Source organism: Ambystoma mexicanum, chromosome 12, assembly GCF_040938575.1.
Source record: "Ambystoma mexicanum isolate Mex_15411 chromosome 12, UKY_AmexF1_1, whole genome shotgun sequence".
NCBI lineage: Eukaryota > Metazoa > Chordata > Amphibia > Caudata > Ambystomatidae > Ambystoma > Ambystoma mexicanum.
Genome location: NC_090936.1, coordinates 514,236,666 through 514,257,981, shown reverse-complemented (window position 1 = coordinate 514,257,981; position 21,316 = coordinate 514,236,666). Strand labels below are relative to the sequence as shown.

The 21,316-nt window shown below is 45.8% G+C and overlaps 1 protein-coding gene across 1 annotated transcript in view; it reads left to right on the top strand.

Moving 5' to 3' along the window:
* The first annotated feature begins 810 nt into the window (after positions 1–810).
* The window catches only part of LOC138513720 (aldo-keto reductase family 1 member B1-like), a 332,321-nt gene continuing 311,815 nt past the window's right edge, over positions 811–21,316 (top strand). Inside the window, exon 1 of the mRNA XM_069628798.1 lies at positions 811–963. Within this exon, the coding sequence (XP_069484899.1) occupies positions 898–963 (66 nt within the window). The 5' untranslated portion in view covers positions 811–897. The remainder of the gene's footprint in view (positions 964–21,316) is intronic.

The following is a 21,316-nucleotide window of genomic DNA, read 5'->3' as shown; positions in this document are numbered from 1 at the left end:
CCTAGCAAAGGCTGCAGAAGCTTAGTCCTTTAAATTGCTATAAAGTGTAATGAAAAGCTTTCATTTTCACCTCGCAACTTAGTTGAGTACAGGCGTTGAGAAGTGCAGGCACTCGAATGCTCAAAATAAGATGTGCAGGTACTGAGGGCCCATTTACAGCATTGTCTAAATGGTACCCTGTGAGGTCCCGGAATAAGGAGGAGTCAACTCTGACCCGGCTGCCTCTTATCATCGTGTCCCGAGTCCATGGGGCAGAACGTAGCACTCAACCTCTCCAGCTTGGTAGCATTATCATGATCGCATCCTTTGAAAAATCTTAAAACCCAGCTCTCGTGGTGGAGTGCTTAAGCTAAAAAAAACAACTAACAACAAGAAGAATCAACGAGCCCATGACACTAAATCTATTTCGTTTCAAAACATTGCTGAAAATGTTGTTAAATACGGCATGGAGGGGGAGCTTGCCGGCATTTGGGCGCTAACTAAACGATATGGAGAAACATAGCCCAGGCTCGGCCATATAACAAACGCTACTGTGGTACATTTTGGAACTATGGGCTGTGGCTGGGCTCTACATATAACGCTTTTACGGACTCAGATGTACACGTATTTATAAACAAAAATTAAACGAGCCCAACTCCTCAGACCCGCTCTCTAGTTTCATTAAACTCAGTAAAGACAGATGCGTGACTCCCAAATCTACACGCTCGCCCCACTGGCAATTGGCCAATGGGCAGCCTCCTTGCCAAAGACAGCCCAATCCACGAGCGCGAGGGGAGAGGCGCGTGGCGTGCGCCTGGTTAAGAGTGTCCGGGTCTTACGTACGCACATCCTTTCGCGCTCGCACTCCTGAAAGAAGTTCAGCAGCAGCGCAGCCGCGTCTCTCCCCTTCCCGCAGCCATGGCCAAGAGCGTGAAGCTTAACACCGGCGCCGACATGCCCACGCTAGGATTGGGGACTTGGAAGGTGAGACGAGATTGGGTTACTGCTTGGGAAGTTCTAGCGATTGCTGGTGTTTTTATAGCCAAGCACGTTTTTCAGAATCCCAGCCCCCGGTTTAGTGTAAAAATTCCGCCTGCGTCCAATAATGCACAGTTCTATGCAATAACCTGCGTAAAAAAAATCGTAACTCTACGTTCAGCCGAACATTAAAGAGCGACGATTGTTGTGCTCGCATCCTTTCAAAACTGCAACAGCCACTCGTTTGACGTTCGCAATGGAAAAGCCCATCTTGAACATCTCACCACCACCGCCGCCGCCCCTTTCCAAGTTTCACGCTGCTCCGTGTTACGTGTGCGTAATTCATCATCTCGTGATTTTACACTGCGATCCTCCTATTGAAGATAATTTTGTGCACGATAAATTCTATTCCTGCAACCCTTTTTTTAATGTAAATGTAAACCCGACATCTACATGGTGTAATTGCGCCCAGCTAAACCAGTTTGGGCAGCGTGAAGTCTTCGTTAACTTTTTTTTTTAAAGTCAACAAATGTTTGTCTGGATATCCTGCAGTGCGTTGTCTGGCCTCAGAGCTGACTGGAATCTTTTTGTCTCTGACGTTTTGGAGAGCGAGTTTTCCCCACACCCTGGTTGTGTTTACTGTGCATAGGTTCTCTGGATTCTATTCTCCTTTCTCCCCTTCTCCCAACAGTCCCTACTGTAAAAGCCGAATTATCTCTTGTGTTTCTTGCATCACCTTTTACTTGTTCTTCCTTCTCACAGGGGCTTGCCTTCATTAATACTGCGACGAGGAAGGTTGTGAGTAACGATTCCCGTCAGTAATGGCACCATTAGTCCGGGCTTCCCATTCGGTGAAATGGGGGACAGAAAAAAATGAACCTTGCCCTAGATGTCCTCCCGATCTCTCTGTCCGGGCCCATGTTGGCTCTGCCAGTGCCCCGGGCGAAACAAAATGTGGCATCTCCCTGACACGCAGGGTTGTAAGACAAAATAGTGTGTACAAGTATCCCAATTTTGGGCTACTTTTCCAGCAGGAGGTATCATGTGCCAACTGAATACATAATTAGCTCTGCTGGGGATTTTTCAGCTGCCATTCACCTCCAGAATGTCCATTAGGAGGACACTGTGACAGCCACTCACTGAAATCTAGCGTTGAGGCCATGCAAATGCCATAAACTAGTATCTCCCGAATTAAATGGAGGCAGGAATGAAATTAAATGGGGCAGGAATGAAGGAGATCTCTGTATGGGAAGCTCTTATGTGATTTCCTCACCTCCGTGTGCTTGGATGGCTCAGCAGAATACACTGCATGCAAGCAGTGATGTTCTCTCGCTGTGAAATGTTTATTCTATGGTGAGAGACCATCACTGATTGCATGCAGTGTATTCTGCCATGAATGTGTTGCAATTCCATAAGAGCTTCTCAGAACTCCTGCAGCCCCCTCCATTGCACACATTCTGGTGCAGTGAATGGCTGGTATTACTAGACCTCTTCCTGTTAAATGAAGTGATAACCTGGCGGGACAAGCAACAACAAACATGCAATTCTAGATGATGGCCTGGTGGACCGCTAACCGGGGAGCAAGGTGGCACATTTTTGTCACTAAAGCAGCCTCGTCGGGGGGCGGGGGGGGGGGGTATTTTGTCCCCCTCCTTCCCCCATCTAGTGTGAACTTAATCAGACTCCAATTTGCTAAATCAGGCATGAGTTTACATTATTTGCCCAGGGTCACACAGTTGGGCTAAACAGGGAACCAGGGATTTTTAACCCACAGTGCAATTCAAAACATTTGAACACACACAACTTTACTTAGTACACATTTTACCTGTCTTATCAAGTTTACTTGAAAACTACACAAATTGCAGCAACCTGACCTGTAAATCCTTAGATGTATGTTACAAGGCATACATTTGTTTTCAAAAATTGATTGGCAGTGTATGCCAATTAAAGTCTTCTTGATTAGCAAACCAGCCCATTTGATTAGCCATGCTGTAATAATATAATGTCACCAGAAGTTACCTGCAACAAAGGCATAAAAAGTGCAACAATACAGCAGCGTTGTGTAACACTGAAGTAAGAAATTAGTGAGAGGAATCGGGCCCTGCAAATTCTTTAAAATTCCACTAGACCTGCAGTTTGAGTAACTTAGTTTACGTACTTGACCTTAGGGAAATGCACTCGACCCATGGCAACGGTATAGGACGATTTTACCGACAAAAAATGGTCGCAATTACCAAAAGTTCTAAAAATGCTACCACCAAAAGTTCGGACCTTTGGTGGTAGCATTGTAAAAAAGAGGGGCTGCAGGGGTGTCCCCCCGCTCACTATACTTTATAGTATAGTGAACGGGGCGATGCGGGGGACACCCACGCAGCCTTCCATTAGGAAAGGACCCTGCAGCGCCGATGCACAATCCTGGAAGTGAAAGGGAACTGGCGTTGCAGGAACCCAGCGTGAAGGTAAGTGGGGTTTGTTTATGTTGGGGGTGTGCTGTGGGTGGGGGGGTGTTATGGGTGTTCGCATGAGAAAGGTGCAAACTTTTGGTAGTTCGCACCTTTCTCATGCAAAGCTTCGAACGCAGTAGTTTCAGATGCGGGCAAATCACTTAGATTCCATGGCAACAGCTATCAAATTAAAATAAGCTTTCTATAAAACGGTGCATGTCACCACAAACTCACTTTTGGTATCCTCTCCTTCCCCCAGAAGCTCACTGTCTCCAGAGCTCAGGTTCTCTCTAGGCTGGACTATTGCAACAGCCTCTTTCTAAACCTGCCTGCTTCTACTCTGCAACTCATCCAGAACAGGACTGCAAGACTTGCCCAGGGATCGTATCTCTACAGGACTGAAATCTCTGCACTGGCTCCCTGTGGCTGCAAGGATTAAGTTCAAAACCCTCTGCATTGTCCACAAGGCCTTCTGGGGACTGGAGCCGCAATACCTTCAACTCTCTCTTCCTAAATATCTTCCTTCTCGAGCTCTTCGCTCATCCGCTTCCAAGTCCCTCAGGGTCAGTCGCTTCTCCAAGCAACGAGTTGGTGGTAGATCTTTCTTCGGCTGGGCCCGCACAGAAACTTGAAGCAAACCATCTCTGGTTTCGGAAGCACCTCCAAAACCTTTCTTTGCTTCAGCTTTTTCTCCTCCTCTGCCCTGCTGACTTCCTGGTTGAAACCTAACCTGCACTGGTTACCTGGCCACCCTCTGATCCCGGGCCCAGGTCCCCTCCCCAGCCAGTCGCACACCTGCACTGCCTTCCTGCAACTTGTTTCTGTTTTCCCTTCAGTCCCACTTCCAGCACTTGATACATGTTGTTTGCACTTACCCTTGCCACCTGCTGGCCGCTACTATTGTTTATTCTTTTATCCCATGTACTGCACTGTCCCCTTCCCTTTCCCATGCACTTGGGCGATCTGACTGACACCTGGCCTAGTAGGATCGTTCTCTGTCTTCCCCCCCTACATTACCTCGTTGCGCCTTGAAACACTTATTTGACATTTGCTGGAAACAAAGTAAATGTTAATTAAGAGTTGAAAACATCCCTTATAAACGATACTCGCCCTTCGTAAAATCTACTTGACTATGTGGGAGAGCAGAAAGACTTGCGAGCCTTGTAAAAGGTTAGCTGCATGAATCGGACTCAAATAGGTCTGATTAAACAGGCTCTACATTTTTGCCAGCTCTCTCCTGCAGGTCCTAAGTGTTGGGGAGATTTCTCATTTCTGTGTTAATTCCCTTCTACCTTAAAAGACCCCCAGCTCTTTTGCTGGACTTCAGGACCTCTATTCATTTTTTAAAAACATTTTAATAACTGGTGAAGCCCGCCTCCTGGCTCCAGTGTGTCTGGCAGGGCAGGAAGCGCGGGAGGTTCCCAAAACTTCCTGTGCTTAGTCTCCTTGGTTACAGGAATGCACCCAAAGGTGATTGTTTGGCCCTGCAGTGTGAGTGACAGCTAGGCTGCGAATGAATGGGAGAAACTTGCATAAAAGGTGAGGTCTTTTGCAAGGAAGGCAGTCGACAACTGGACGAAGGAACCAAAGAAGAATCTGGAAGAGAAGCTTGCTGCACCCTCCTGGACCGTTGGTTTGCCTGGTGAAGCCTTGCTGCAGTGCTGAAGCTCTGAATTTCTAATAGACTAGAGAAGCCCGGAAAGGACGACTTCTTCCCCAATCAACCCCAAGACTAACTTGACTGGAACCCCTCTCCGTGCTGGCTGTACTTCTTTGCTGCTGCTCGGACAGGAACAGCAGAAACGCCAGAATCGAGTGCATCGTTTTTGAGCTCGACCCGCATCACCAGGAAGATCATCCTCCCTCGAAGCATAAGCAAGCCTGAGCCACCTCAACATAGTGCTAGACCCCAGAAGCAAGGGAAGTCAACAAGGTGTCCAAGAACCACAGTGGTGTTATTTGCGAGTAGCTGAAACTGCGCTGCTGATCTGAAGTGTCCCCGTTGCTGCCGCCGACCTCCAAACCGGTAGTGTAGCAGGCCCCAGACGTCCTCCCTCTTGTCCCCATGACTGAGGCCCAGGAACAGGATCTGCAGGACTACAACAGGAACAGAAGCAAGCTGGAACCTTTCTTCAGACTCAACCTACTGTGCAACTAGGGGTACCTAGCTCTTCATGTGTGTAGCTTGCTTGCTCTCACTGGAGGTGTGTTTGTGTGTGTGTGTGTTACATACATATATATACTGAAACGGCATGTGGTAAATGTGAACTCATGTGTCTGCTTATTAACTTGTGTAATATTATGTGATATATATGAAAAATATACCTTTTGTAAAAGTTACTATATAAACAAAAAAAATATATGTATATCTACCTAGTTAATTGAAATAGGGGGAGTGTATTTTTGAAATGTTTCATTGTAGCATATTGCCCTTTCTAAAGAAGGCTTATTTTAAAACTTGACTATTAACATAAACTTTTAATTAGAAACCATGAGTATGTGTTTTTGAATACCTGTCACTGAAAACAACCCTACAGATCACATTGACCCATCTTGCGATCAGTCTGGCTGCTGAGTCACTCTACCAACTTGTGTATTACAGACCTATACCAGGTTGGGTTCCCTATTGCCAAGAGGACAAGGCTGGTGTAGTCTCACACAGGGATTCTTGCTTAACTAATATATAATGCATTCAGAGCAAAGTTTGTTTATTTATTTGTATTGCGCGCCAGACCCAAGGGTAACCGGGCGCAGTGAACAGAATATACGAAGCTTACAATGTTGCATAGAAATTACAGTGTTACAGCAAATTACAATGTTACATAATTAAAACTTTACAATAGTGATAAGTCTTTGATGGTACATATTCAGATAAGTAACATAACACAAATTAAAGTCTTTCAAACCTTAAATGTTGTTGTCATTGAGGTGTTTGATAAGATTTGTTCTAAAGTGAGGGAAAGCTTGGTCGGATCTGAGGTTGTGTGGCAGGGCATTCCACCATTTAGCGGCTAGCACAGGGAAGCTTGTGCCGCCAATTTTGGCAAGTTTAAATCTTGGAATTTCCAGGCAGTTGAAGTTGGGAGTTCTTGTAGGTCTGCTACAGATTTCTCTTCTTATTTTGTCCATCAGGTAAATGGGGGCAGCGTTGTTGAGGGCTTTGTGTGTCAAGGAGAGCATTTTAAGGTGAATTTTATTGTCGGTGGAGAGCCATTTGTATTGTCTAGTGGAGGAGATATGTTCCCTTTTGTTTATGCCTAAGGCGGCTCTAAGGGCGTTATTTTGAAGGATTCGTAGCCTTTTGGTGATAGTTTTGTTAGCGCCGCTGTAAAGGGCATTGCAATAATCGAGTCGTGATAGTATTAAGGCTCTCGCTAGGATCATGCAACTGTTAGATAAGAAAGGTTTACCTGCTCTTATTAATTTGCAGGTATAGGCTGCCGTGAAAGCTAAGGAGTTAACTTGTTTGGCAAAAGACATGGTGGAGTCGATAGAAGCCTAGTGTTTTTACTTCACTCGAAACCTTGATGCTATTGCCATCTATGTTAAACATGGAATAGTCCTTGCCTAGTTTGTTGATATTGGCCTGCGTGCCCAGAATGATCAGCTCAGTCTTATCATTCAGGCATAGGCCATGTGATGCCATCCATGCCTGAATAATGAGGTGCACCCTATTCACCAACTCCCTGTCCTTGCTGTGATCCCCAGAAAGCGGGGGGAGAATCTGTGTATCATCTGCATAGTTAGTGTAGGTGATACCTAGAAGGTCCAGATCATCGAAGAGGGGTTTAGTAAATATGTTGTACAGGGTTGGTGAAACACAGGAGCCTTGAGGGACGCCGCACGTGATTGGAAGAGGGTCGGCTGCTGCCGAGGGGACTCACTCAGAAAGGATTCAATCCATTTGGTGGCATGCTTGGAGAAGTGTCTAAGTGTTTGCAGAGGACCCTGTGATCCACCAGGTCGAAAGCAGCTGAGAGATCAAGTAAGAGGAGGAGTGCCGTACCTTGATCTCAGTTCGTCTATTTGGGTCAATAGATCAATAAGTGCAGTTTCAGTACCGTGGAGTGGACGGAAACCGGATTGTCTGGCTCCCAGTAGATTGTTTAATTCAAGGTGTCTTTGAATTTGTGTATAGGCAACCTTGTCTAGTATCTTCAGTAGGAAAGGTACGGTAGTGATGGGCCGATAATTAGTGGGGATGAGGGAGTCAAGAGTCTGCTTCTTGAGAAGTGGGAGCACCCATGATTGTTTTAAGTTCGCCGGGATATTACCTGTGGCGAAGGAGTTGATCAATTTTGAAATGAACGGTGAAAGGTCTCTGGCAGCGTCTTTTATTAGTTGTGCTGGGCAGATGTCACCTTTGCAGTTCGACGGTTTGAGGGAAAGGATGATTTTCTCTACCTCTAGGATGGTAGTTTTTGTGAAGGAGAATTTGTTGGTTGGGTCATTAATGGTGTTGTTAAGTGGCGGCTTGTTTGTGAGGTTCAGGGAATAGTTGGATTTTGTTTTGCAGTGTGGTGATTTTATTTGCTAGGGCTGTTTGGATATCTGTGCACCAGGTCTGGTCTTTGATGCAGGTATCGGGTGTGGCAATGGGGGACTCAAGTTCTTTCAAGATGGAGAAGAGTTCCTTCATACTTGAGTTGGCATTGGCAATGCGAACATTGTAGGCATTGCGTTTCGCTACACAGATTTCATTTTTATAATGCCGAGAGATATTAGTTAAGTTGGCTTTATTCTCTTCGGTTGGACATAATTTTCCAGTTGGATCCGCATTTTCTTTTGTTTAGTTGCAAGGCCTTAAGTTCTGGCGTGAACCACTTGTTTAAATGTGCCTTGGGTTTGCTTGTTCGCATTTTGAGAGGGCCGACTTTGTCCATAGTGGTGCGCATGATGTTGTTGAATTCGTTGACCAGTGCACTGGGGTCGAGGTTGTCTGGCAGTGCATTTAAGGTAGGAAGGATCGGGAATATTATCCGCTGTAATATTCTTTTTGTTTCTTGTAGGGCATGGTGGAGCTGCCTGTGGGGCACGGCTGGGTGGTTTGGTGGTTAGTAAGTTAAAGGACACTGAGGAGTGGTCTGTCCAGGAGAGGGGCGTAATGGAGGATACTGCGGCTGAACAGTTGGAATCCGCGATCCAGTCAAGTATTCTACCCTTTGCATGTGTGGGGGTGCTAACATTTTGGGTAAGTCCCAAGGTGTGAAGGGTATTGGCAATAGTAGAACCATGGGCATCTGCTTGGTCATTGAAGCCAAGGTTAAAGTCCCCTAATATCAGCAATTGGGAAGTAGTTTTGGTATTGTTGGGCAGAAGGCTGTGCAGGTCCTCCTCGAAGGTTCCAAGTGGACCTGGTGGTCTGTAAATTAGGTGAATTGAAAGAGTTTGGGTGTTGTGTATGGGAATTTTGGCAGTGAGAGTTTCACAGGATTGCATAGTTGTGGTAGGGACTAGGCGTAGTGAGTTTATTTTGGATATAATGGCGATTCCACCTCCGCGGGAGCCTTCTCGGTCCTGCCTAGATATGGTGTAACCGTCAGGAATGGCCAACATGAGCGATGGGCCTGCCACATTGTGTAGCCAGGTCTCAGTTATAGCAATAAAGTCTAGATTGGCTTCTGTGATTAAGTCAGCTAGGTCAATGGCGTGTGCCACTAGGGAGCTTACATTAAGGAGTGCTCCCTTGAGGGAGTGTCCTTTAGGGTCCATTTTGGTTATGGCCGAGTTGGTATTTGTCTTAAGCATGTTTAGATTCACTGATTTTGGGGGGGGGGGGATTGAGGGGGTGCAGTGCATATTCTAATGTGTTGGTCTTTCGTTGTGCGTATTACAGTGGGGAGGGATCTTCTAAGAGGTTCATAGTTTATTAAGTCTGGCGCGTAAGTTAAGGTAATTTAAGTGAGCTCTGGGTAGCTACAGTGTATGGTAGTGCAGTAGATTAGTGCATGTACAAAATGGATGGAACTATCAATCGCTACTTTCAATAGAAAGTTACATTTCTGTATTAATGATGTAAGGGGAAAGAAAAGGGCTAAGCAGAGTGGCTGGCCTAGCAGGCAGAGAACCGGGGGATATTGTAGTTTGTTGGTAATCTCCCTTTCAGGGTAGCTGGTATAAAGCAACAGGGTGGTAAAATAGAATGTCAAGGAGTATGGGATTAGCTCATGGGTTGAGCACCAGTTGCACAGATGGATGCAGCCAGCAAGTTACAGAACTAGGTTTGCCATCAAAAGCATTTGGCCATGTAATCCTGATCATTTTTAGTGTTCACTTGTCAATATGATGCATCTTCCATCTAGTTGGCACTGAGATTTGGATACCCTAACATATACTTACTGTGGAGCATGGCGATGATGCAGTTTTATGGTATCAATACTGTAATTATTCAATGTAACAAGTACAATTTGTAGGAATGGAATTGCATGGCTGTCAAGTTAACACATACTGGTCTTTGCAAGACAGGATATAGTTGGCTTGATCACCCTGATTATTTCTGGTTTGCCATTATTTGAAAAAATACATTCTTGTCTGGCACTTCACACAAGCCTTTGGCACTGAGTGGAGGAGATGATTACTGCTGCACTCTCCAGTGAACAGAAAAGAGGAATGCAGGGTGGTAAGCTGTGCTGTCATTGAACAGGGTAACTTAAATAGCTAGCTTTGCTACATGATTGTCAATTTGATTAGCAAACTACAGAATTGCATAGCAAATTGTTATGCTACAGGGCATATTTTATGCCTTGTGATCTAGCTCCTCCACTACCTTACAGAAGTTGGGAGCTTTTCACTTAAATTGGGCAACCTCTGGTTTGGGATGACAAACAGGCAGAAGACAGCCCTCTGTCTTGATTTTTGAGTGATTGGCCTTGGCATACAATGGGAAAGGGTTGCTACCAAGTGCCTGTCCAATTTCTAACATCGGAGAGCAGGCTAGTTAACATTTAATATTCATTAACGTGGTGGTAGCAAACATGCAGAAGACAAGTCTGCCTAGGCATTATCAATATGCCCTATGATGTAGCCAAAGTCTTGATGCTGGCATCAGCTTTTAGATGGCCCACACCGCCAATGATTAGCATCACTTTGTGAAATAAAATCGCCTCAGAATTGCTTTGAAGGACATTTAATGGGCCAAAGGAAGGTATAATATCTGGTCAGCTTCCCAGGGCAATGCGTTAATCGCCCCACTCATGACCAGCTTTGAAAATCATCCAGCCCCTCATTTTAAGACTGCTTCTGCCACTGTGCCAATTTGGGGAATCTTTTCAAAGGCTCCCCCGTAGCAGCCATTATTTGCCAGCAGAAGCAAGCTTTCTAAAGGCTCCTGCATGCACGCGTGGCTATGGCACATGTAAATTACATTTATCTGGCCTCCAGGTCACCCGTGCCTTAGGCAGGCCTTGATCAATAAACCAAATTGAAGGCAGCCTGTAAAGTATTGCATGAACGTGACTCCGGCTGTCCTCTTCAAATTCACTGCAACACGTAGAACACGAGTCAAAGTACCACATGGGTAGACTGCCCGTCCACATATATATTCTCTTCAGACACCATACACGTTTTTTTTCCCTGCCACTTAAACAGCGCTGTACCTGCGATTTGTACTGGCACAGTTGGGAGGCCAGACACTTCGCCTAAACACCTCTGGCATTTACCATAGCAAAGCTCTAACATTTCTTAAATTGATATACTGCTAAGGGCCTGTTTTGTTGTAGAGGAGGAGCCCTTGCTCACTGTTCTGAGAGAGGCACAGCTCCACCTCGCTGATACACAACAAGGCTGAAACGCGTGTATGGGTTTGCTGTTGGTACTCCTAGCATTTTGGGGCTGGACTGCCCCAGGGCAGGACAAAGACTGATATGCAGGGATATTTCTCCTCTGTGAAAGGGATAGTGAGCTAAAGACTTGGTTGAGACTCTCCCAGGGGCCATCCACCCAAGAACAGGTCAATGGGCTGTGTTTGTGCTGGTTGGTAGACTCCCAGCCCCCCACCCCCCCCCTTTGATTTGCACTGTATGAATTGGTCAGACGAACATCTGAACCATTGAAGTGGGAGACCTGCAAAACCAATTCTCTCCATTGTAATGGGATTTCGTGATCCATGGTATCAAAGGTTGCAGAGAGGTTGAGGAGAATCAAAACTTTGACCTCTGCATTCTTGAAATGAAGCTCTGACATCCAGGAGGGAAATCATTATAGACTTGGTGCCCATATGGGCAAAAAGATAATCGGAAGAAGGGGAAACGGGCCGAAAGTTCTCCAGCGGAGACACTAAGTGGAGTTGGAATCATCACAGGCGTGAATGAATGATACAAAGCGATGGCATCGGGAAGAGCTTGGATGGCATGCACATGGATCTGGTCAAAAGGAGATGCCGAAGAAGGGAGACTAAGACCATTTCTCTAGTCACTAGTTCAATCTGGTTATTTTTCGTCTGGGATTGCTCCGAAATATGTGAAATTAAGGAGCAAGCCCGGCCAGCCCCAATGGAATGCCAAATGTGAATCTTTTCGACAAAGAAGGAGCTACGACACGCTACCTATTTAAGGGCTATACGCTCAGAGTGCATTATCTAAATCTGTGATGCCCTCGTTGGCTGAGCCTGGAATATGGGCTCTTATGCTGGTAAGCTTTTGTTTAAATACACGTTGTTGACCTGATTGTTTTGATATGCATCTCTTCTTCAAACTTCCCTCTGAACCTAGTCTTAATTCCTTCATTCCTGAATACCTATCTGCCATCCAGTCCTGGTGTACTTGCAATTATCTCTGCCTCAACGCCAGCAAGACAGATCTTCCTATTGGTACCCCTGCTCCCTCTTTGTGTCCTTCACTCTGGCCATCTTCTATGGACTCTTCCCCCTTCATCTCATTTCAGAAACTTGGAGTCATCTTCGACTGTTTCCTTCATCCCTCATATCCAGAACTTTGGCAAGAAGTCGCACTTTCAACTCCACCTCCTAAAGGGAATTCTTCCTTTCCTCTGTTTCCCCCAGAAGCTCAATGTCTCCTGCGCTCTGGTTCTCTCCAGGCTAGACTACTGCAATAGCCCCTACCTTAATCTACCCTCTTCCTCTCTACGACCCCTCCAGCCAATCCAGAATGGGGCTGCACGATTTATTCTTGGACTTCAGCCCGGTGACTGCATCTCTCCAGCCCTAAACTCCACTGGCTCCCGGTTGCTGCAAGGATCAAATTTAAATACCTCTGAATCATCCTCAAGGCTGTCTGGGGCTGGGGACCTGCTATCTACAGCTTTCACTGAATGTTCTCCCTCCAGATCTTTACGTTCCTCTGACGCAGTTAAGCGCTTCGCAAAGCAACAAGCTGGTGGCCGAACTCTTTTCCTCAGCAGGCTCCCTCCTATGGAACAGCATCCTCCTTCTTTAGCCGGATCTCCTTAAGTTCCCAAAGCTCCTCGCCTCTCTCTCTCTCGTAGGTGCGACTTTATCTTTGTTTTATTTGTCTTCGCTCCCATGTTACCTCCCAGTTGCTGTGTGGGTGATTTGAAACACAATTTACTTGATAAGCACCTTCTAAATGCACAATAAATAAATGTCACTCCTTTTTATAGGTTTTGGTTAACCGATGAGGCCTATGTGTTGGCCGATTTCTCTTTTGATCTATGTGTACAGCAAGCTTGATCTAGATTTTCGCATCCGCCTGGTGTCCTCCTTGTTCATGCATATTTTGAAGCATTTGTATTTTACTACTTGCTGATAGTGGCTGTAGAGGCAGGTGGGCACCTGCAATAGGCAGCATCTCAGTTGGCAGGGGTAGTCGCTCTGGATGGAGGATGACCCCATATGCGTCTACAGTCTTGTTATAATAACTATACGGTTTTCTTTGTTTTTTTCTGACCGTGGATGGGAATAAAACACCAAGCGTTGACTGACTTATAATATTCTTTACATGTCATTTCATACATATGGAATGTGGGAATGTCATTTGAGAGTGCCATGCCATGTAATATCTGTCCACTCCTTTCACGTATTCGCGCTTCAAGGTGACCTACCTATGAATTGCCAATTGTTTTGGTAGTCGAGGGGAATGAATGCACCAGGAAAATATACTTGATGGGGTACCCTGACACCTGTTGTATTTCGGGAAACCCACATTGAGTGTGACAAAGGCAGGTTTTGAAATTACAAATATTCTCGGATCTTGCTGTCCTCCACACCTGTAAAGTAGCTTTTTTATGAACTTTCCGTTTTACAATTTGTTCTATGTTGACCCGGGGGTTGGAGGGACGAGTCTTTAGGGGGGCAGGGGGGCAAACCCATAGGTCCATTCTGTCCTCTGGCATACATGGGTCAATGCTAATGGACATTCTTGGATTCACACGCTCATAATTCACCCAATGTTGAGAGTTGGTAGTTCATCATGATTCAACAACATTCTACTGACATGCATGAAGGATCGGTGAGAACGTCTCCTCATGCAAGAGGTACTCGTAAGATGACCATGTAGCTCCCTTCCCAACATTCCAAGTCACAAACTTCAAACTACCGCACTGCACCAAAACGTTCCACTCATGTATACATTGCAGAAAAAAACAAGACCTAAAGAAATGTATAGCAAAAAATCTCGACCATGCGCACTGGGTGCCATACAAGAGGTGTTGCAACGCGGCCCCTTGATCTCTATCAACCAAGGGTAAAAGGGCCCCAAAAGCAAACCCTATTCGGTAGCCGCAACAATAACTTGACAATACAAGAAACACAAAATGCTCTGCAAGCCAGAACATATGTGCACACTACTGGAAAATGTCGGATCTTGTCCACACCCATCTATGGGCAGTCAACTGAGAACCTGCATCTGAACACGGGTAGCCAGTCTGTCCCCAACAAACACAGGGCCCATCGCCCCACCCATACACCAGTCAGAAAATGGAACATCATAATCAGAAACGTGGTAAAATCTTTAAAAAAAAAAAACTCCTGAAGAAGGAAAAATGCAGCTAGTCAGTCACCCATATGCAATCTCACTGAAACACACCATCTACCATGTTAGATTGACCAGAGATTATGCCTTAACCTCGCCAGCCTCCTGACCCCCTACTCCTAGCCACAGAGAATAACCAATCTGCAGGAACACAAGCCACACTAGTGGAAGTCGTTCACTCGGGCACTAGCAGCATCAGGTGCACAAAGTGCTCCCAATTTTCTAAAAATCCTCCAAATGTCTTACTCAGTAGGCAAACGGAATAGTCTCTTTGAAGCATTCCCAACCACTTGAATCTCGCATAGGTCTCATGCCCCTAGATAGATGATATATAAAGGCCAATTGCACTTGGCCTTGCCTTCTATAAATTCTCAATAACGTTTCAAGTGATTGCTCAAGCCACACATTATTGGGGGAAACCAATGGCTCCATTAGTCTTTCTGAATTGCTTGTGTATATGGTCAAGACCTTATGATCTCTATAAAGACTACTCCCAAATACAAAGCACCCTTACTCCCACCAACGAGATATATTTACAATATTTGTCAATTCTGTACCTTCATGAAATCACTATAGGCATTACATTATCTTTGGTGATGGCAGGGGTTCTGTTTGTCCTAGCTAATAGGATGGAGTTGTACGTACGCATGGCGAAGATGGGTCATTCCTCATCTGCCACCCCCGGTGAGTTATTATGATGTCTCGGTCAACTCCCTTTTTAGGTTGATGGTTGTATAGGTTAACCAAAGGGGGTTGGGGGGGGGGGGGGGGAGCAAAACAGTCATGCCAGACACCCACTAGTATTGGAAAGTCTGCTGTCTGTTCTCCTCCTCCTGCCAAACCTAAAACCGGCTATAGTCCCATGATGAAGTAAGACTAGTTTTAGCAAGTGATTGTGGTTTCTGGTTTCAATGCCCATGCCCAAACACTTTAGAGTTGTCTTGGAGTTGTTTGCTGCAGCACAAAGAGGGCTTGATTAGGCATCTTGGACGACCTCCGCTGAGTAGGATCCGTAAGCGCTGGTGAGTGCGAGGTTGCAGAAGAGTGAACACAAGTGAACAGGCGCTGAGGCGTTAGCAGACTGGATTGTAAGATGTGATAGTTGTGCTCATTGATTGAGGGGGGCCTGCAGTGTTTTGTGGTACTCCGAGTAAGTCCTCAGTGGTTTGAGCTTTGTGGACGACTGTCTTCAGGGGTCATGGATGGTATACTTGTGGTACGGCTCCAAGATGCGCTTGTGTTTTAAGGCTTTGCAGGTGATGGCGTAGTCCATGGTTTCGCCATTGAGGTTGATGGTGTGAGATGGTTTCTCAGACTCTCTATCGTCACCCTTTTCCCACAGGAAGTTTCCTCGTGGGATTTCGACCTATTTGAAGAGCTCATTCTCTGTGGGTCCGATAGGATGCAGAGAGGCACAGCTCCTTAGAAAAGTGCCATTGGATCGTCCAACCAATCCAGTCTCCTGTCTCTATACTTGAATAGTGTTAAACTGGCAGGTCGACTAGGAACGGGTACTAAAATGGATTTCTGGTGCCTGTATTCCACAGCTTAGATTTTTAGTTTGCAGGTGGAACGGGTCATGGAAAGACTCTTTTTGGTCTTGGTGGGGGTATAGAATGGACACTACACTGGGCCCAACCCTAGAGGAACACCATTGCTTTTTTCTCGAGCAGGGGTTCACCAAGTGAGTGCGATATCTTCTTCTAAATCCCATTGGAAATAAGTACTTATCTGATGCTTTCAAATGACAGTGAAAGTCTGAGTGATGCAAGTTCTAGTAGAAAACGCCAAATAAGAGAACGGGGGTGGGGGTTGGGTGGAGAGGGACTCCATTAAATGTGCCTTAAAGAAGCTAGCCTCGAGACATTTCCTATTGGCTACAGGGGAAATGACCCAAAACAACTCGGAGAATGTGGTTTCTATGAGACTACTTAATTATTCCAAGCCTGATGAGAATATTAGCAGCATAGCAATCTGAGATAGCAATGCTGGAAAATGCGAGCTACCTGTAAGTAACTTATTCCTTGTTGGGCACTCCTCTGTGAAAAGGTAGAAAGTTGGGTGATTTTACTGGGCCGGACAAGCAAAGTTTTACAACACTGCCATAAAATGGTTCTGGAAGTGGGGAATGCAATTCTGACAATTGGTGTGAACCGCAGGGTTCGAATTGAGGGGAGCTGGGAGCTATTTAACTCCTGGATGCAGCCTAGAAGAGCCTGGTTAGCTTGACACCAACAGCTACCACGAGTTGGCTTCCCAGGTTAAAAGATGCTGAACAAAGCATGTGAATTTACTGTGTGGTTGGGACAATCTAAATACTCTAGGACACACCTATAACACATTTGAAGCTTAAGGGGGTCGTACATGATGGACATGTTTACATTAGCTCCTTGTTCCCCAGTGCCCGCTCCTAATGCTGGATACCCAGCAGCTGCTTTTAGCTCCTGCTTATCCAATCTTAATTTCGATCCCTGCAACCTTTCCCAGCTCTTGAAAGAGCAACCTATCCCTGATTATCTCAAAGTGCAGTTGGGGTGATGGCACATTGCAGTAACCATTTGTCACCTTGGAAGCGATGCAATATTGTCCCCCGCCACACTGTAATATGGCTGTCTCCTGGGGTAGTGAACAAAAAGGAGGACAACAGGAGGTGACCTTGCCCAGCACCCGTTATCAATTACAGCCTTCATAAATGCTTCTTTCAAGACTGTTATTGTCCTGGATGTTTGGGTTATCCCACTCCTCAAAAAACAAAACCTAGCCTTGACCCTAACATCCCAACTAACTTCAGACCAATCACAACAGACCCATTCTTGCTTAAGATCTTGGACCGTGCAGCTTACCTGCAGATTCAGGATTACCTCGAACTAATCTTCTAGGCCTGAGACAATCAGGATTCCGCACTAAACACGGCACGGAATCAGCTTTGATTGATTTAAAAACACAGATGGATACACTAAAGGACAATGGGAAGTTAGCCCTTCTCCTCGATCTTTCTGCGGCTTTTGATTTGGTCAACCACCAAATACTATGCCAACATCTTAAATCCGCACCCCATTTCTCTGACTCTGCCAATGCCTGGATCCACTCATTCCTGAGCTATAGATCTATGAGAGTCTTCTCTCCTACGGCATCAGCTGACCCCTCCCCCATTCACTGTGGCATTCCTCAAGGAACATGTGTTTCCCCTACCTTGTATAACGTATTCACTAAGCCCCTCTTTGACGTGCTTGACTATCTGGGTGTCTCCTACACTAACTACGCGGACGACACCCAGATACTCATCCCTATCACGGGAGACTACCCAGCTGACACCAAAGCCCTCAATGATGTCTACTCGGTCATTCAGGCTTGGATGGCACATCATGAACTCTGCCTCAAAGATGATAAGACCGAGCTCCTACTTCTAGGTTACAACCACTGGCTTAACAAACTAGATCAGACCTACAATTCATTCACCATCGACGGCAACGATATTAAGGTCTCCAAAGACACCAAGACCCTAGGCGTCTATCTTGACTCCACGCTTTCCTTGAACAGACAAACAAACGCAGTTAGGTCAGCATCTGCCTATGCTTGCAAACTTATCACCGCTTGTAGACCCTTCCTTAACTCAACCAATTGCATCACCCTCGCCAGAACTCTCGTCATGGCCAAAATTGACTACTGCAGTGCTCTTTACCTAGGGACTAGCCAGTCTAACCTCAATAAACTGCAAACTGTACAAAACAATGCCTTAAGGGCAGCCTTAAACATCCCGAGACGTTCCCATATCTCCTCTGTCAGATCGGACCTACGTTGGCTCCCGGTAAAACAAAGAATTGCCCTGAAAACGCTAGCCTTGACTCACAAATGTCTTAACAACAATGCCCCACCTTATCTGTCTGCCCGCCTCACACTACACACATCATCTCGTCCAATTAGAGCAGCCCAAACTCAGCCTCACGTTGCCTAGATTTAAACTCCAAAAAGTGGGCGGGGTGAGCTTCCCTGTCCTAGCCTCCAAACTTTGGAACACGCTTCCCACTCCTATTAGAACTGAACCATTGTTCCAAGCCTTCAAGAACAACGCCAAAACTTAGATCATGGGAGAACAGCCATGAGACCCTCACTCTATCTAGTACTCTTGTGTGTTTACTTGCACTACAATCTGCTATGGTACTCTTTCTGTACATCTCGATATATTACTGTATATTGTGTGTAATCTCTTTGTAATTACTTGCAGTAACATGTTCAAGAGTATACGCCCGGTTGCCCCTGGGCCTGGTTCTTTGCGCTTTATAAATTAAAATACAAAATACAAACCATGTGTTTAGCAAAGGGCATCCTTCTGTAGGAAGTAATGATGTGAATCAATGCACGTGGGCTCATAATGGGTAGTGTGCCAGGAATTGCAACTCCAGTGGGCTAATGGACTTGAATATCACACTGCAAATGAGCACAATTGCCAAACATAGACCTAATTTTGCTCAACATCCATGTCTTCACTCACAGAAATGAGCATGTCCTCAGTAACCCCCCCCCCCCCTCCTCCCAACAGGAGTAACAGGGGGTGGGTCCATACTCCAGCCCCGCAGCTGCCACAGAAAAATTAGGTATTGGCGTATGTAACGTCACTCCCTGCAGCCTGTACCTGTGGCAAGTCAGTCGTTCAGCTGATCGGTAGGGGGGGGGGGATATTCCAGTCCATATCCAGGAAATGTTTGTGAGCCGATCTAGTGTTCTGTAAATGTAGGAGCATGTCTGAAATGTAGGAGTATGTCTAAAATGTAGGAGCATGTCTAAATTGGTTTGGGGTTCGGAATAGCGTCCCAGCAAGTCTGCTGGTCGCTATGTGTTAACTGTTTTAAATTTTAAGTAAATTATTCTGCTAAATCTGCAGCCAAAAAAAAAAACTCCCTGCCCCAAAGGGACGCTGTGAAATGCGCCTTTGCTGTGACCCACATGTGCAGCGGAATATGTTCTTGGGACTCGCTATAAACACTTTCTGTTTCGGTGATTGTTTACCTTTGTATGGGTTCAAGCACTGGCAGGCATTGCTATTTTGGCAGGCATTGCGATTTTGAGAGTTGGAGCCTGGCAGCGGGTTTACAAACCTGGACCAAACAGATTGGTCTACTATATGCACGGTACTTGTGTACAAGATGATCACTATTCAGTGCATATTTGAGACCTATAATGGTCTCGGGAGATTTATATGGAGGAACATTTTAATATTTTCACCCCACTTCTGCTTGGACCGGGTGTAACTGTGCTATTGACTTTGTTTCAAAGCAGAGGAAGCACACGAGTTTGTAATAACTTGGACGCTGATGAACACCCGAGCCAGCAGGTAAGTTATTAAGTAGATTTATTGTAGTTCAAAGCCAGGAACAAAACATTGGCATGTCCTTTCCAAGTCAGCATAACTCCAACTGCCAGCTTAGAACCCTCACACACCAACACTCCACTCACACTGACATCACTACATTACATTCAGCAGTGATGTCATCCACTCAGCTTGTAAGACACATTACAACAGAGTTCGGAGCTTAGAAACCCAAGATGTTGGGGCGTTGGGTCTCCAAGGCTTCAGTTTCTTACCTGATCCTGAAAATTTCTTGGAGCCATTTGGCTCCTGATTGAATAATACAGGAACCTGGGTAGCAGGACACAAGATACTTTGGTCTCTCGGACATCTGGCGCCAGACAAACATTACCTCTGTTGCATTAACTGGTTTAGAAGGATGTGCATGAAGGAGCATTGGGACACATTTCGTTTTTCATATCTGCATCTTGTGTGGTACGCTGAATTTCGTAGCTTCTGCTTATTGGATGGTTCCTGATGCTTAAGTTTAGCACCTGCTCGTTCTTCCCTGCAGTAGCAATGTTCTATAGTGTGCACTATATACAGTGCATTAAGCGGCCTGCACTTTCGAAAGCACCATCTGTGCCAAAAACATTGCAAGAGAAGCAGGAAAGAGAATTGCTGGTAACTTGCCTGCAGTGGAAAAATCATGATTTGTTTATTTTTGTACCTTTCTGCCATTTATAAAGCAATAAGCTTGGGTGTAATATAAATTGTCCCAATGAGGAATTCTTTTGGCAAGCATGTGGTCTTTCAGGCTTGTTGCAGTGTGCAGGGATCCTTACTTTGCAAGCCCTTCCCTGTGACAATTCATGGGATTTTGTCACTTCTCAGGTGAGCATGAATTGCAATGTCCCGCCCCCCCCCCCCTCCCATTGCCTAGTTGTGGCAATAAGCGGGACCTTGCACAGATATTCTGCTCTTGGGGACAGGGACTAGTGTTCCGCCCAGGAGCTACCTAATCCTCTTTCCTATGAGATATCAATATTACAAGAAATCGAACCTGAAACTCTTTACTATTGTTCAATCAAGATCTGAAACTTCTCCCTCCTTTACTTAGTTGGAAACAGAGAATGATCACACCAAAACCATCACCAGACAAAAACCCTACATGTACGTGTGGCCAGCACGTAATGCACCAACCAGTAACACCACTGGCGACAAGAAACTGCCCCCAGAGAACACCAAAACTCCAAGGAAGATCAAGGAAACAGGAAAGTGCTCCACCAAAGGAGTAAGAACCCAATAAAATCTACATGGCACCCCCAGGATACTAATACTGTGCCAACACGTTGGGCAACTTGACACCTATGTGTCTACCAAACCCTACGCCCAACTCTACACCACTTCCACTCCTCCCTTTATAACAAAACAGAGAGGAACCCCACGCAGTCTACAAAGGGCTCACTCCTTCCATAACAGAACTGGACAACCTTCGAGAAACAAAAATAAAAAAACTACGCACCTCTACCTGTTCCTAGCTGCCCCTTGGAACCTAGGTCCTGCCACGACCCAGCGTCCACAGCAGATAACTACCTAACACTCCTCAACCCTCAGTGCACAAACATCCTCCCATCCTAGTCTGCCCCCTAGGACACCAGGGCTGCCACCCCCGGGCACAC